Source organism: Diabrotica undecimpunctata, chromosome 5 (assembly GCF_040954645.1).
Source record: "Diabrotica undecimpunctata isolate CICGRU chromosome 5, icDiaUnde3, whole genome shotgun sequence".
NCBI classification, from domain to species: Eukaryota; Metazoa; Arthropoda; class Insecta; order Coleoptera; family Chrysomelidae; genus Diabrotica; species Diabrotica undecimpunctata.
Window position 1 is genome coordinate 124,377,174 of NC_092807.1, and position 16,235 is coordinate 124,393,408.

A 16,235-nucleotide genomic window follows, 5' to 3' on the forward strand; every position below is an offset into this window, starting at 1 on the left:
CAGCTTTGTACGATCATTTTGCTCATAGAAATAAAACTTTTCACCATCGATGTTTGGAATTGAATTAAATGTATGAAATCCCAACACTGCTACATAATACTGTCGAAACGGATCAAGCATAAGAGGCACTTGAGGAGTAAACGAAAACTCGTTTGTAGTACTCGTCAGGGTCAACAATCGAGACATGACTGATATGTGGTATAAGATGTAGTAAGTTAAATAACAAAATATGTTAAAAAATTCTTTTTATTTTTCTTATACTGTTACATGTTTTTTTATTTTATTTTTCTCATAATATGGTACTTCACAAAATACACATTTACTTTCCATATACATACCACAAATATCACTCCATTCATGTTTATCATAATCTTTCTTGCAAGGTAAATATTCTTCTAGTGCGTGACGAATATCTTGAGGTAGTTCATACCAAACATCGCTCGTTATATTTCCCATAAAAATGTGAATGGCACGTCTCAAGATTTCCTTAGATGGTTGCATTGTAAAGAAACTTTAAGCACAAATGTCCACAGTTTATTTGGTTATAACTTTGATATTGATCGTTATTGTAGAAAATTCTTCCACCGTTCAAATATGATACTAGTTCTCGCGGTGGCTTCAAGCAACCATATGAATCAAAGTACTCTATGTTGTTGTTTATCTTCTTGTAAGCTACCCAATGTGTACCGGGGTTCGTTGAAATGTCGAGATTAATTATAGCACATTCATGTTTACGAGGGTTACGCGGTAAATTATCTCTCATAAATACACCACGAAAATTTGAAATTTTAAGTAGTTTAGCAAATTTAATCAACTCCACATTAGTCAATGGTCTATTAGGTAGCTTCAACGGTAGTTTTTTGACTTCTTTAAATATAATCCAAAGCCACCTTTAGCGTTTTTTCGAAGGTATAATCCTTTACCTAGATGTTCCATAGCTTTATTGTGACGTTTATCTTCTTCTAGTTTCTTTTGGGCATTCTTTGAATCAATTACACTTTTAGCGATTGCGCTCGCGCCCCCCGCCAAACTTCCGAGAGCTGATAAGCCTGCAAAGATGGGGATTAAAGGCAAAATACCACCAGATTTTGGTTCGAATGGAATGATTCGTGGAACTCGTACATTCTTTTTCCCACCTACATTCTTAACGGCTTTTCTAGCTGCTGCAAGTGCAACTAAGGCTGATTTACGTAGATTTGGTGACTGAGGAGTACGTTTTAACGTTTTAATAATTGGTTGTAGTACATGTCGCTTAAATGAACCAACACCTTTACCACGTTTCATACCCATACCCAGTTTTCGTTTAGCTTTCATTGCTGTAGTAGTAAACCAGGCAGTAGCTTTTTCACCTAAAGTTGCGTCTTTTGCTTTAACTCGTTCCCACGCTTTGTTTTCCAACACCCAATCTGCTTTATGTCGATCTTTCAATGAATTACTTTGGGAATATGCGATATCGTGATCCCTCGCAGCTCGATCTAATGGATTTACTCCAGGATCTCCACGAACTAGACGTTTCTGTAATTTTGTTCCAGGTCCTAGATATTGGTAACCAGGAGCATGTAATTCAAACGGTAGACTATTGATCAGAGAATTTAAAACTCCTTCACCTTGAACAACCAACATTGAAATGAATTGTTTCTTACAAAAAATTCCTTTATATAACCAATTGTATAAAATACATCTCAATCACAAGATGAATGTCGTTCAACAAGACAAGACACTAGCAGTGGAAAACTTAGATTTTGTCGATAACGTGACAAGAACCAGTAAACATGGTGCATTGCTACCACATTCTTTTCGTGCTATCATATGTGGTCCAAGTGGATGTGGCAAAACTAATGTTATGTTGGCATTACTGTTTGACCTGAATGGCGCTAAATTCAAAAATGTTTACGTTTATTCAAAGTCGTTGTTTCAACCCAAGTATCAATTTTTGAAGGAAGTGTTGGAGTCTGTGAAAAAAGTAGGCTATTTTCCATTTAAAGACAATGACGATGTAATAAGTCCCAGTAAAGCTAAACCAAATTCTATTTTCATTTTTGATGATGTGTCAACTGATCCACAAAAAACAATACGTGAATATTACTGTATGGGTAGACATAAAGATATCGATTGTGCATACCTATGTCAATCATACAGTCGCGCAGGTAAACAACTTTTGCGTGATAATGCTAACCTTATTGTATTGTTTAAACAGGATGAGCTCAATTTAAAACACGTCTTTGACGATCACGTCTCACCTGACATGACATTTGACCAATTTAAACAATTTTGTTCCGAATGTTGGAAAGACAAATACGGTACATTCGTTATTGTTAAGGATTTCGATATTTCTAACGGACGATATCGTAAAGGCTTCGACAAATTTATAAAAATGTAGGTATGATCGAAACACTCGCATTGTATAACAATATGTCAGACAAAGAGGTAGTTGCACGCAAACGTAAAGTTGCCGAATTAGCTCGGGTCATTCGCAAAAAGTATTTGGCGCTAAAGTTAGGTAGAACAGAACAAGATGAGTCACTAAATAAACTATTTAAGCCGATAGCTAAACCTCTAAAAGATATTGCGCAATCTTCAAAAACGTTGCATCATGATATTAATAATAAGCTTAGACACGTCAAAAAAGAAGAGATCAAAACGGAAGAGGAGGTAAAAACAGAAGATAACGATGACGATGTATTTCCTGCTACAGTATCAACCAGTCAAGTTAAAGAACATGAAATGTTTGATCCTAATAATGTTTCGAAAGAGGTTATTAATGAATATATCGAGCAATATCCTCCAATGAGCCATAAGTATATAAAAGAGTTTTGGATGAAAGATAATAAAATTGATAAAAACTATGGACCTATTTACAATGACGAAATTGGTTGGATGTTAGGTAAACGGCTAATAAACTTTAACAAAAACAAAGGTAGTATACAAGTCATCAGTGATGGTAGTGGGGAAGGAGGATGGGTGCCGGGAACGCCAGGTCTATACCAACTAATTTTCTATGATAACCCTGAAGATTATAACGATACAGATTTAAAGCACTATAAAAGTTTATTAAATAGTACAGAAGTTCATCTGGATTCCAAAGGTCGTCTTAAAGGTGCAACTGGGAAAAAATATCATCATATTATCAAACCGCTATTTAAACCTACCGATGAAACAACAAAGAAATCGCCACCGAAAACTCGATCTACTGCATTAAAGAGACAACCTTTCGAAGGTCTTGTTCGTTTAGCAAAAACGACTCGTTCATCATCGTCAACAACGTCTCCTCGAACATCGTTATCTTCACCATCTAGCTACAAGGGGTCAGGACTCGTCGATGATTCTCATTTGATCTACAATGATAATCCTATTGAATATGTGTATTGGGATGATCCAAACGAACTATGCGACAGACTCAAACTGTTGATTGCTTCCCAAGAAGCAGGAAACACATCCCACAATAACGAAATTGTTGCCATTATCAACGAATTACGTGAAGCAGATATTATATATTAATGTTAGGTTAGATTATTGGAACATCATTTCCAATATGAGTGTTGACAAGTTTGGTCGTCATCATTATCGTTCTAATGAACAAGTTGTTAAAAAGCTACGTGATGGTTTAAAGCAATCCATTTTGGATTTACAAAACCAGATACATACAGTCAATAAGGATATTAAACGAGATCCTCCTGTAGCAGGTATACATCTTTCCAACAAGAAATACGTAGATGAAAGCATTGTTCACGTCAAAAATTTTGTAAGAAAAGAGTTTAATTTGATACGCAAAGAATATAATGCAAACGATACTCAACTTGAACAAAAAATCTTAAACTCCATCAGCAAGATTGAAAGCAATTTTAATAAAAAAACTAATGAGTTATCTGATGACAATAAAATGGTTGGTTTGAAAATATCTGATTTAACAAAACAAGTACATGACTTTAAAAATAATTTAGATATATATAAAAGTGAAATGAAGAAGAACATTACAGATGCTGCCCACCAAAGTGCACAAAATATGCTGAAAACTTTGGAAATAGAAAAAAAGATTAAAACAATGGATCTTAATTCACATGAAAATCGTCTTAAAGTAATAGAAGATTACATCCAAAAGAGAAAAAATCATATAAAGACTAGGAAACAATGACTTAAAGCGTTAGAAGATAAAAAGGTTTGGAAGAGTAAAGATGTCTGATGTAAAAAAGATAAAAAGTAAAAAACATAATAAATTACGAAGCGAGTTACAGTTAAATATGCAAACAATAAATGCCAATAGAATTCATGATATTGAGCAATGGCAAAAAAGTATTCGAGATGAATCAGATATGAGATCATTATTAGATGGTAGAGTATCAGATCTGTCAAAGACTTTGTTCGAGCTGGATGAACGTTTATCTGCAGCAGTAAAAGAAATACAAGACTCACTTGCTATATTTAACACATATTTACTCCCTTTAGTCCAAAGAGTTAAAGCGTTAGAAGGTAGACATGGCGTATTCCAAAGAGAAGATACAACTAGTTAACGAGCTTCATAAGCAAGCACGAAAAAATTATCCGAGACGACGTACAATCATTAAAGGCTTAGACGATTTATGGCAGATGGACTTGGCTGAAATGCGATCTCATTCTCATAACAATAGAAATTTTAAATTAATTTTAGTTGTTATTGATTGTTTCTCGAAATACCTTTGGACTCGTCCATTAAAGACAAAAACGGGTGAGGAGCTAACTCAAGCATTTTCAGATATACTTAAACACAGTAAACGAATACCGAAAAATCTTCAGTCGGATCAGGGAACTGAATTTTACAACAACAAGTTTCAAAACTTAATGAAAAAACATAAAATAAACCACTACTCTGTTTTTACTACTATGAAAGCAGCCATAGCTGAACGAGTCATTAGAACGTTGAAATCCAAACTATACAAGTATTTCAGCTTACACGGTACATACAAGTGGATTGACATATTACCCAAAGTTACGTCTGAATACAATAATACAAAACATTCAAAAACAGGGTACAAACCATCACAAGTGAACAAAACCAATGAAAAGGAGATTTTAAAAAACAAGTTTACGCATTTAAAAATCGCAGGTCCACGAAAATTTAAAGTAGGCGACATTGTACGCATCAGCAAAACCAAAATGTTATTCGACAAGGGTTACGTTCCAAGTTGGACAACAGAATTATTCAAAGTTACTAAAATCAATATTACCAACCCTGCAACGTATATGCTCGAAGACATGCAAGGTGCACCGATCAAAGGGGCCTTTTATGATGAAGAATTGCAGAAAACAGCCAATCCCGATATTTACTTAGTCGAAAAAGTTTTACGTCGTAAAAATAACAAAATGTACGTCAAATGGCTTGGCCTTGATGCAAAATATAATAGTTGGATTAATAATGACGCCGTTATCTAAAAGGGTGGGGGGGGAACAGAAGTATGAAAAATTGAGGAGAAACACGTAGAAACACGTTTTTCTTTCTCAGTTTGTTACAGTCAGTTAGCTAGTAAAAATGTATTCCCAAGATGCTGGAGACTCAAGCGGCAGCGAGTATGATGTCACTCTTTCACCATCATCCGAAACATCAATCGTATGTGAAGACTATGATCATGAGTTGGATGCTCTTCTAGAAAAGTACGAAGAAGCAGCCAAGAACGAGACCCATTATCTGCTGTACACACATTTGTTAAATGGATCATACCAACTTGGATGTGGTCTAAGTCCAGCCAGAACATATACTCCTGCTGTAATTATGTGGAAGTCACCATGGCAGAAAATATCTTTCAGTACATGGGAATGGGAACAATTAATTACCCAACTCAATAAGAATAGTTTTTTCTATGAGAACGTGACCGTTCCTGATAATCCTGTTGAAATTCAGTGTGGTGACTATTGTAGAATTCGACAAATAATCTACGACAACATGAAATTCCTCGAAATAACCAAGCACGACATTAACGTTTGTCTCTCAGAAATGCAAGTGAACACCCTTTTAGAAGCAAATAACGAACTTTTAACACCGTATATATCCATGCTAGAGACTATTGAATTTTCAAATTATTATTATAATACGCTTAATATTGTTCGAAATAGTTTTAGTAATCAAAATTATACGTTTGTAGACGCCATTCAAAAATTGTATACATTTACACGGGAAGGATATACTTTACAACATATAGCGTTAGGGCAACTTATATTTTTCTGTAAACATAGGATCGCTAATGATCTTGAAAGAATTTAATAAAGCTTTTAAAAAATATGTATTTGTTGTTTTATTTATTTAAAATTAAAAATAAGATCAGTCGGGCTGGCGGGGTCAAAAAGTGTCAAATTTTACTTATATCAAACTAATACTTTCTTATTTGAACCAGTATCATTCGAGATGCATATCAATAAAGTTGTTCTGCTCATAGCAACTAGCATCGTAAGTTTTTGCTTAGGTGAAAATTTTAACGAGACAAATGCGGTGTCATGGTTAGAACAATATGGTTATATCACCACAAGTGAAACTGCACACACTGATATTACTGAAATACTAGAACAGTTTCAAGAAAGATATAATTTACCTGTGGATGGAAAATTAAATAGAGAAACAATGGCGTTAATGCAGAAACCAAGATGTACACAAGGAGACAATGCTTACGCTGTAAAATCAGCATGGAAAAAATTTGATTTAAAATGGTATTTTCCGCAATTTACCCCTGAAGCTTTGGCAGTCTCTAAAAGAGTATTTGAAATATGGGAAAAAGCATCAAAATTTAAGTTTACTTATCTGAAAGTTCCAATTCCAAATCCAGATATAACAATAACAGTCGTTCCAAAGCAGCACTCTTTTCGATATAATTGCCAGGGTAACAGCGACTGTCCTTATAAATTTACAAGTGGTGTATTAGCACATTCTTATTTTCCTCCAGCATCTGGATGCATAGAAATTCATATGAATAGCAACCTAACATGGGATTTCAGTTTGAATTCTACAGCAGAAGGTCGAACAAATTTCTTTGCTGTCCTTCTTCATGAAGTTGGTCACGCTTTAGGTTTATCCCATAGTAGCGATAAGAAAGCTGTAATGTATCCGTTTTATCAAACCCTACCTACTAACATATCTGAAGATGACAAAAGGGGCTTAGAAGAGTTATATGGACCTAAAAGTAAATCCACATCGATTCCAACTCAAGCTGGTGTTACAAGGAGCAGTTCTCCAACTTTAAAGACAACCACAACAGAAAGATCTAGGAGTAAGACAACCACAATAGCCAAGAGTAATAAATCGATGCAAAATGTCATAACGAATGTATGTGAATTGGAATACCCAGATTTAATATTTTTAGCATACGCTCCATCATTTCCAGCATACCGAATGTACATAGTAAGTAAGGATCTGATATGGAAATATGACTTAAATAATGAAAAGATACCCACCGATGCTGAACAATTTATAAGATATTTGCCAAGGGGAATTACGAACGTAACACATGTTTTTCAAAGCACCAATGGAGATTTAATTGGTGTAAGTAGGAATCGTATATACGCAGCAGCATTTCCTAGCTTAAGAATTCATACAGATAACATGGTACCTGAAGTTAATAACGCAAGAAGTATTGCTGGTTTATTTCAAACAAATTCAGGAAAAAAATTTGTTTGTTTTGATGGTTCATTTATTGAATTTAATGATAAAGGCATTATCTCAAGAGGACGTATAAGTGACGTTTTTCCAGGAATACCAAATGATATTACATCAGCATTTAATTACATTGATGGGCATATATATTTCTTAAAGCAAAACATTTATTACAAGTTTAATGAATTTACAAGAAGTGTCGTTGAAAAAGGTAGTTTTAACTGGAATTTGTTAGGGTTCCCTTGTCCTGATAATGGATTAATAAAACAACTGAAATCCTTATTATCTAAAGTAAATTTATTTTATGAATGATTAATGTCTAAATGGGAATTTGTATTGGGAAAATGTAAATTAAAATAAAGAATATTTTATTATAAAGTTTTTTATTTTGACATTTTTTTTTATTTACAATAATATATGTACAAAATATAATATAAACATTAACTTAGATAGGAATGAACAATTTTTAATTTTTTTTTTAAATTTGTTTGTCGAAAAAAGTTAATAATTGTTTTCAAATGAGTCAATATCACAATCTACATCTGAATCATCAAATCTGGTTTTTCTAGGCATTTCATGTAAGTCATCTATACAAGAATCGGTATCTTTTATTTTAAATAATACACGTTCAAAACAGTTATGACACCAATAATATTTTTGTTGGTACACATCCTTAATAATATCATGGATATCGTAAACCTCGTGAGAATGGTCATAGCAAACAAATATATATTTATTTAAATATTCATGTATTTTTTTAAATTGATAAAAACACCTTTTGCATACTTTAAGACGATATTGTTGAAGGAAATATCCACTTGACCATACGCAATAACTAGAATAATTTTCAAAAACATACTCCCAATCGGATTTTCCTAATATAGTATTAATTAAATCTGGATCTATTTCTTTGGAACATGTAATATAGTTAAGTCTTTCATATGAATGATCAGAATCATTTTTAGCTTTCTTTATCATAAAACGCCATTTAAATTTAGGATAATATACCACTATTGTCTTGGTTAATTTCCATGGTAGCGGAGATTGTAGCATAAAATCTGCTGCTGATGTTATTGATTCACAAATTTTTTTAACAGATAATGTTAATAATGTTGGAACGTTCATCTATAACAAAAAAAAAAAGGCTTATTCTAAAATACTGTAATGACCCCACGGAAGCGTGTCAAAACTGTTCGGAATTAAATAGCGTTTATCATCATACGGACTTAAACCAATTTTTGTTTGTTCGATAGAATAGACGTTATGTGCATATGACCTAATACAGCGTTGTGTAGCTGTTTTTTCTTTAAAATTTTTTAAACATTCAACATAATCCTCAAATTTAATTTTATTTTTAACAATATTATATTTAACTCCTTTAGATTTTTTAACGATCTTCCCACTCTGCACCTTGTAACTATACATTTTACTTCGAAGCCCAACAAAATGTGTCATAATTTTACCGTTGTTTTCATCTTTCATTAGACCTGGCACCTTTTTGTTTTTTCTTGGTATTTTATATATGTTATTTTCCGAATAATCTGAAGTATCGAATTTATCAGAGTCAGCTTTAATTACCTCCTCATATACATCCTCACACTGTAACTCGTAGACAAAACTATCGGTGTCCATGTACATAAGCTTACACCTATCTGCTCCCATTTTTGGTAACATATAGTTGTAATGAAAATCATACATGACTGTCTTCGAGAGGTCTAGAATTGCCTGCCCTACATACAGAGGTTTATTAAACGTTACTTCAAGCTTTTTTAATTCGATAACCACCAGATTTTCCTCTAAAATTGTGCAACTATGGAATCGAAAATTTGAAATTAAGTTTGCGGCGCCATAACGACCTCCCCAAGATTTGGCAATTTTGCAAATACGGTGTTTTTTTATATTTTCCATGGTTTTGCCGAACACAGCGTTGTTCATTAATTTATATAGATTTTTTTCGAAATCTGTTCGAGCTATAGCCCTATTTCGAGTATTTAGCTCGATGTAGGGCTTCAACCAGGCTCCCTGTTTAAATTGTAAAATTTTATGAATTTTCGTTAACTTTAATCCATTAGCTAGCATTTGTTTTAAATTTTTATAGTGAACAGTATATTCTTTTTTATCGTTAAGTGTTGTCATTAATTTCGACAATTTTACTCCGCCACTGGGCGGTACGCTGCGTTCGGCTGCAAACGGAAAATCTTTATGTTTATCATGCAATTCTTGTGGGTATGATAGATCAACTTGTAGCACATATCCTATATCAGAGTTGTCGGGTATTGATGTTACATCAAACGATGTTACATCATCCACCCATTTGAAGCCTCCGTAGGGTAAGAGCTGCTGCATTGCAAAACCATACAAATTGTTTACATCCAGGTACATAAGGTACTTGGAAGGCTTTTTAGGATCGTATTCAGACATATATTTATTGTTGGCCTCCGAAAATCGGTTACTACACACGGATATTCCACCTCTTATGGCATTTTCGTAAAACAACACCATGTCTGGATCCTTTAGTAGTTCTAGCCTACACCCAGTATACTTGAGCATACAGTCCCACGTATATCCGGGCATTGTATAGTACCACGCAGGATCCAAACCATAGGTAGAGAAACATTTTTTACGTAATTGTTCGAAAACGTCAGCAAGAAGCAGAATATCTGTTTTTAAATAAATATCGGAATATTCCCCTATAGTTTGAATATTAAAATGCTGCCAAACAGCTTGTGCATGAGCATACTTCTCATCACTTATAGTTTCATCGTTTAATTTATTGTAAAATTTTTCAATTGAGGGCAAATCTTTTTCATTTAATTTTTCTAAAGAATCAATGTAATCGTAACAGAAAACTCCTTTACGCGTTAGTAGTTTAAATTTATTTTCATCTAAATTTTGAAATTCCCTCTGTAAAATTTTCTTTTCTGAATCAGATAAAATTGAAACTAATTCATCAAGAGAAGCCCCCATAAATCGAAAAGAGTCTATAAATCGTAATTTAATGTTATTTTCATCTGAGTGCAGCGTAAAGGAGATATATTTATCTTTGTTGATGGGAAGTACACTCAAGTGACCTTTTTTACATAAATTTGAAATCATAAAGTGTGAGTCATATCCAGAGAGGTTATGAAAAATAATAGGCACTACAAACAATTTTCGAAAGTTCAGATTACATGCTTGGTGTGCGAAACCTCTGAATTTCCCACTGAAATGGTCATGATCTTTAACGATTATGTCTTTGATCGAAAAACTTTTACTGCAAATATGACACGATGTTGCTGTACTTGCATTTGGTTTTTCAATCATAGGCGTAATTGTTTTTATTTTTGAGTTTACAAATTTCGCAACATCAGCCATACGATTCGCAAACCAATCCATACAATCTGCACCTCGGTAGCTATCGAAATACGAAAGGTTGTCGTCAAAGTTGCATTTTACATAAAAACCGGCACTATATGGAACATGTTTTTGATATTTTACGGTTTTAGTTAAATTTACGTTGCTTTGGTTATAATTTTCTAATTGACACTCAAAATCTGCATAAACTACAAAAGGAGTAGTTTGCTGATATGTAAAGTTTTTAAATTCGACGTGGCTCTCTTTTGGAAAGTTAATTTTATATTTATTAAATTTAGAACACACTTTTTCATGCTCAACTAATTTATTTTGCTGATGAAAATAATTCATACATCTATCGCAAATAAATTTTTTGTGATTGTTCTTATTTAACTGACTACTAACCAGACGCGAAAGATTTTTAATCCAACAATAATGGTATTTAATATCTTCGTTACAATCATCATCAGCTGGTGGAGCATCATAATCATTTAAGCGCGGATAATATTTATTTTGAACTAAAAGTAAATTAACGTGTGTGTCCCGTTTATTTTCCGTTAATCTAGCAGGTAATACTGTGTAAAATAATGTTTTGTCTGTTTGAACTAATTCTAAAGCGTAAACATTAACTGAAATATTATTTAATTTCTCAAATTTTGAAATTTTTGTTAGCGGCATAGGACTATCTAAATTCTCTGTTTGTAAAACTTCTGTAAAGTATGGATATGAAGAGGTTTCTTCTGCATGATTTTTATTAATAGGAGCCCGAAGAGCGCTTACGATGGCCCAGTAAAAACAATTGTGATCTGTATTTTTAATGTTTATACAAGCATTTTTTTTTAAAATTGGTTCTGGGAGTCTAATGTAAGATGAAACATTTCCAAGTTGAAATTTATTTATATTAACAGCTAAAGAAATAATTTTATTTAATGCAAATCCCGAATCTTTTTCGGCAAATTCCGATAATTCGTTTAAAAGTTTATCTACAACATTTCCCTTGAACCATTCGTCTATTTGAGTTGATATATCAATAACATAGTTTTTAGTATTAAAATATTTAATTTCCAAAATCTCATTATCTCCTGATTTTCTAATAAACTCCCCACAAAATGCTGTATTTACTTTAAGTGCAGAGTGGTTTTTTAAAATTTTACCGATTTTATTTTTAAAAACAACTACACAATCTCCTAAAAATTGATTCAAATCCTTATGACGTAAATTAGCTATAATTCCGGTTTTGATTCTACTTTGAAAGCTTGATTGTACATTTTCCCATTTAACCCTCTGACCCAACTTTAAATGAAGACCCGACCCTATATGCCTATTTAAAATTAGTTTTCTAAAATGTTTAAAATGACCCAAATTTGTTTCTATTTTTCTACAAGTGCCTACAGATAATTTGTTTTGTTTCCTACTACGAATTACCTTCTTACATAATTTAATTTGTTTTTGTAATCGTTTAAGCCATACTTCCGCATCTCTGATTGTAAAATTATCAAATAAAATTTTTCGTAATTTTTTAATTGCTAGTACAACACCGTCCGTTTGTTTGATAATATTATCAATATTATTGGAAGACATTTTATTTTATAAAAGAACACTTTACGACAAACAAATTGGAAAAAAAAATTAAAAAATTGCTCACCCCTATCCTTTTTTCTAAACGTTAATTTTCGGTTATCCTAAACGATGATAGGAGTCTTTTTTTACCAACGTCTACTTCTCCTTCGAACGTAACAGAATATTTGCCTCCACAAAGTGTCCCTATGGCTGGTTCGTACACTTCCGTCACCCGCTGAGGCAGAAAAACTACTTCCGCTCCCAAATCTAACAAAACTGCTGGTCCAAAGTTGCCCTTCACCACTTTTGCGGACTCTATTGGAAACGGCTGTCCAATTGGTAGATCTTTTAATTTCTTTATCGGTTTCCTCTCTGCAACTGAAGACGCAGCGTTAATTTTTGCTAGATCCATCTGAAAATATTTACTTGCTATACAAATCTATATATTTAGAAAATTCACACTAAGACTATTAGGAAATAATAACAAAACGGAAAATCAAAGAAATAATATGTATATTGTTACGAACAAAACGTGCTACGAAAATAAAATAGATAGTAGAATAGAATAGATTATAAAAGAATAAATATGTATACTGTATGAATAATATCGAGATTTCTATCGAAGGATGCCAAAATAACATTTTTATCGAAATCATATGTATACTGCATAACAATAGAAATAATATGTATACTGTACGAATGGTCGGCCCTTTTATCGAAATATGTATACTGTATAAAAATAGAGAAATAGAAATAATATATATACTGCACGAATGGTTTGTCTTTCAACTTTTTTAGTGGTTTGCATACACAACTGTATATATTTAGAAATTCAAACTAAAAACTATTGGCATGAGATAATAATAAAGCGAAAAATCAAAAATACATATGAAAAAAGAAATAGTATATATTGTTAAAAATATACATACCAGAACGAGATAAAAAGAAAGAATATGTCTAGTGTTGAAATAAAATTGAAATTTCTAGCGAAGAACACTAAAATAACATTTTTTATCGAAATAGTGTGTGTATACAACATGAAAATAGAGAAATAATATGTCTACTGTACGAATAAAACTAAAATTGAGAAATAAAACAAATAAAAACGAAGATCGGGAAAAATAATTAAAATTTCTATCTAAGATTACTAAAAATAACATTTTTGTTGAAAAATTATGTATACTGTATAGAAATAGAAATAATATGTATACTGTGCGAATACATACCAGAACGATATATTAAAAAAGAAAGAATATGTCTAGTGGTGAAATAAAATTGAAATTTCTATCGAAGAACATTAAAATAACATTTTTTATCGAAATAGTGTGTAAACAACATGAAAATAGAGAAATAATATGTCTACTGTACGAATAAAACTAAAATTGAGAAAAAACAAATAAAACGAAGATCGAGAAAAATAATTAAAATTTCTATATAAGATTACTAAAAATAACATTTTTGTTGAAAAATTATGTATACTGTATAACAATAGAAATAATATGTATACTGTGCGAATGACCGGTATTTCAATTTTTCCTTGGTTTGCATACGAAATTCGAACTAAAACTATTGGTATGAGATAATAGCAAAAACGAAAAATTAAAACGAAAATAGAACAAGATATTAGAAAATAAAGAATAGGTATGACAATAAACTTGAAATTTCTATCGAAGAACACTAAAATAACATTTTTTTATCGAAATATAGTGTATACTGCCTGAAAATAGAGAAATATTATGTATACTGTACGAATAAAACAAATAAGGCGAATATCGAGATGTGTACTCTTAGAAAGAATTCAAAAATATGTGAATATACAAGTTAAAAAACAAAATCATACAAAGAGAAAACTTACCTCGGTATATTAGTCACGACACAACTTTTAGACACAAACAACTTTTTCTTATTGCTAAACAAAGCACAATAAATGAAAAACCGGCGTGCATCCTATTTTATATTGTGGCTTAATTGACGTCACATGCATCTAATATTAAACATTTTCCAGTTTATTCTTGAAAGTCGTGTTGGTTCATGACTAATTATTCAATAGCAAATACTTAGTAACGCAACACATGCAGCATCCGGAAATGCCAATTGCATGTAAAATGCATGTGTGTCTAATTCTCGACACCAATATTATAGATAAAAATGGGACTCCCTTGGAAAATACCATTATGCAGTAAACTATTTTAAATGTCCAGAAAATACAATTACATGTAAAATGCATATATTATATTTTCAGTACCAATATTATAGATAAAAACGGGACTCCTTGTGAAATAACATTTTCCAATGAAGTATTTATACATATCTAATTAAACTGTATGCCAAAGAATATGTTTTTTATTAACTAATATATTACAATTCTATAAATTATGTATTTGAATTAAATATTTTTTTACTTCACCAAAAAACTTAGTCGCTTTCTCAAATATATTCTATATACGTGAGAGCAAAATAGCTAAATTGATATAGCGTCTGCCACTATAACAGACAATTGTTGGATTGAGTCCCCATATTAGTAGCATTTTTTATTTATTTAATAATTGTAATTTGGATTTAAAAAATGGGCGTTGATACAAGATTTGGCAGCTAAATAATTTATAAATTATTGTTGAAAAATGGTTAATAACACGTGACTACTACTGACGTCTAGCGGATAAAAGTTGCAGCTAGTCAACAAGATTTGGCAGCTAAATAATTTATAAATTATTGTTCAACAATGGCGGATGCCAAGTGACTAGTAGTGACATCTAGCAGATAAAAGTTGAACTATAAGTCAGTAGACTCCTTCCACGGCGCGTCGGGCATGTGACGTCATCTGTCTCTCTCCAACACATTGATAGAACGCTCTCTCTCTAACACATTGATTTCCCTATGCCGGGTGGAACCGGCATAAACACTCTACTTATATAAATCAACAATAAGACCGATAATGACGTACACAGCGGAAACAAGAGCAAATATGGCGAAAACACAAAGACTACTGGAAACAACAAAAAAGAAAGTCTTACGAAAAATAACAAACCAAACTCTAAGAGACAGAGTAAGAAGTGAGGAAATACGAGCGAGATGTGGTATAGAGGAAATAAACGCGTGGACCAAAAGAATAAAAGTGGAATGGAATCAACACATCGAAAGAATGACAGAAAATAGAATAGTACGAATAGCAAGAGACAAATCGCCAAATGGAAGAAGATCATTGGGACGATCGAGGAAAAGATGGTCAGATAACGTCAATTGAGGCTAAAAACCAAAGTAAAACAGGCATTAAGCCTATTTATAAAGTAGGAAAAAGAAGAAGAAGAAGAATCTAAATCGGCCTCAGCGTCGAGAACCCACCTAATGTTTTTTTACTAGAAGGCTCATGCTACAGTTTCTTTAGAAAGATGGAAAGATAGATTTAATAAGGTGGCATATGGTCTATTCCAGTGCGATCTTGTGAGATTTATTGTCGCCTTTTAATCCTAGATTACATTTTTTAGCATGACCCTTTTTAAAAGGTCTAATAGCTTCCAAACCGAACCTTTCATGTAGTTCTTTGCCAGTGGCTTTACCTCGCCTAACGTAAGGAACCGTACATTTACTAGACTATCGCACTGACACATGTGCTTTATTGTTTCTTTCTCTAGGTGACAGAATCTGCATAGATCATCTGCCAATTACATCAGCTTCCACTACCTATTCAGCTTACAGTGCCCTGTTTACAGGCCTACTATAGCTTTAACCG

General features: G+C 32.4%; 2 protein-coding genes across 2 annotated transcripts in view; both read right to left on the bottom strand.

The window, feature by feature from the left end:
- The window catches only part of LOC140441758 (uncharacterized), a 234,801-nt gene that overhangs the window by 32,404 nt on the left and 186,162 nt on the right, over positions 1-16,235 (bottom strand). The gene's annotated exons all lie outside the window — the stretch shown is intronic.
- Positions 8,101-14,584, bottom strand: LOC140441757 (uncharacterized). Its single transcript, XM_072532659.1, has 2 exons — positions 14,361-14,584; positions 8,101-12,917 (listed from the first exon to the last, which is right to left on the bottom strand). The coding sequence occupies exon 2, from the start codon at positions 12,524-12,526 to the stop codon at positions 8,759-8,761; it is 3,768 nt and encodes a 1,255-aa protein (XP_072388760.1). The 5' UTR covers positions 12,527-12,917; positions 14,361-14,584; the 3' UTR covers positions 8,101-8,758.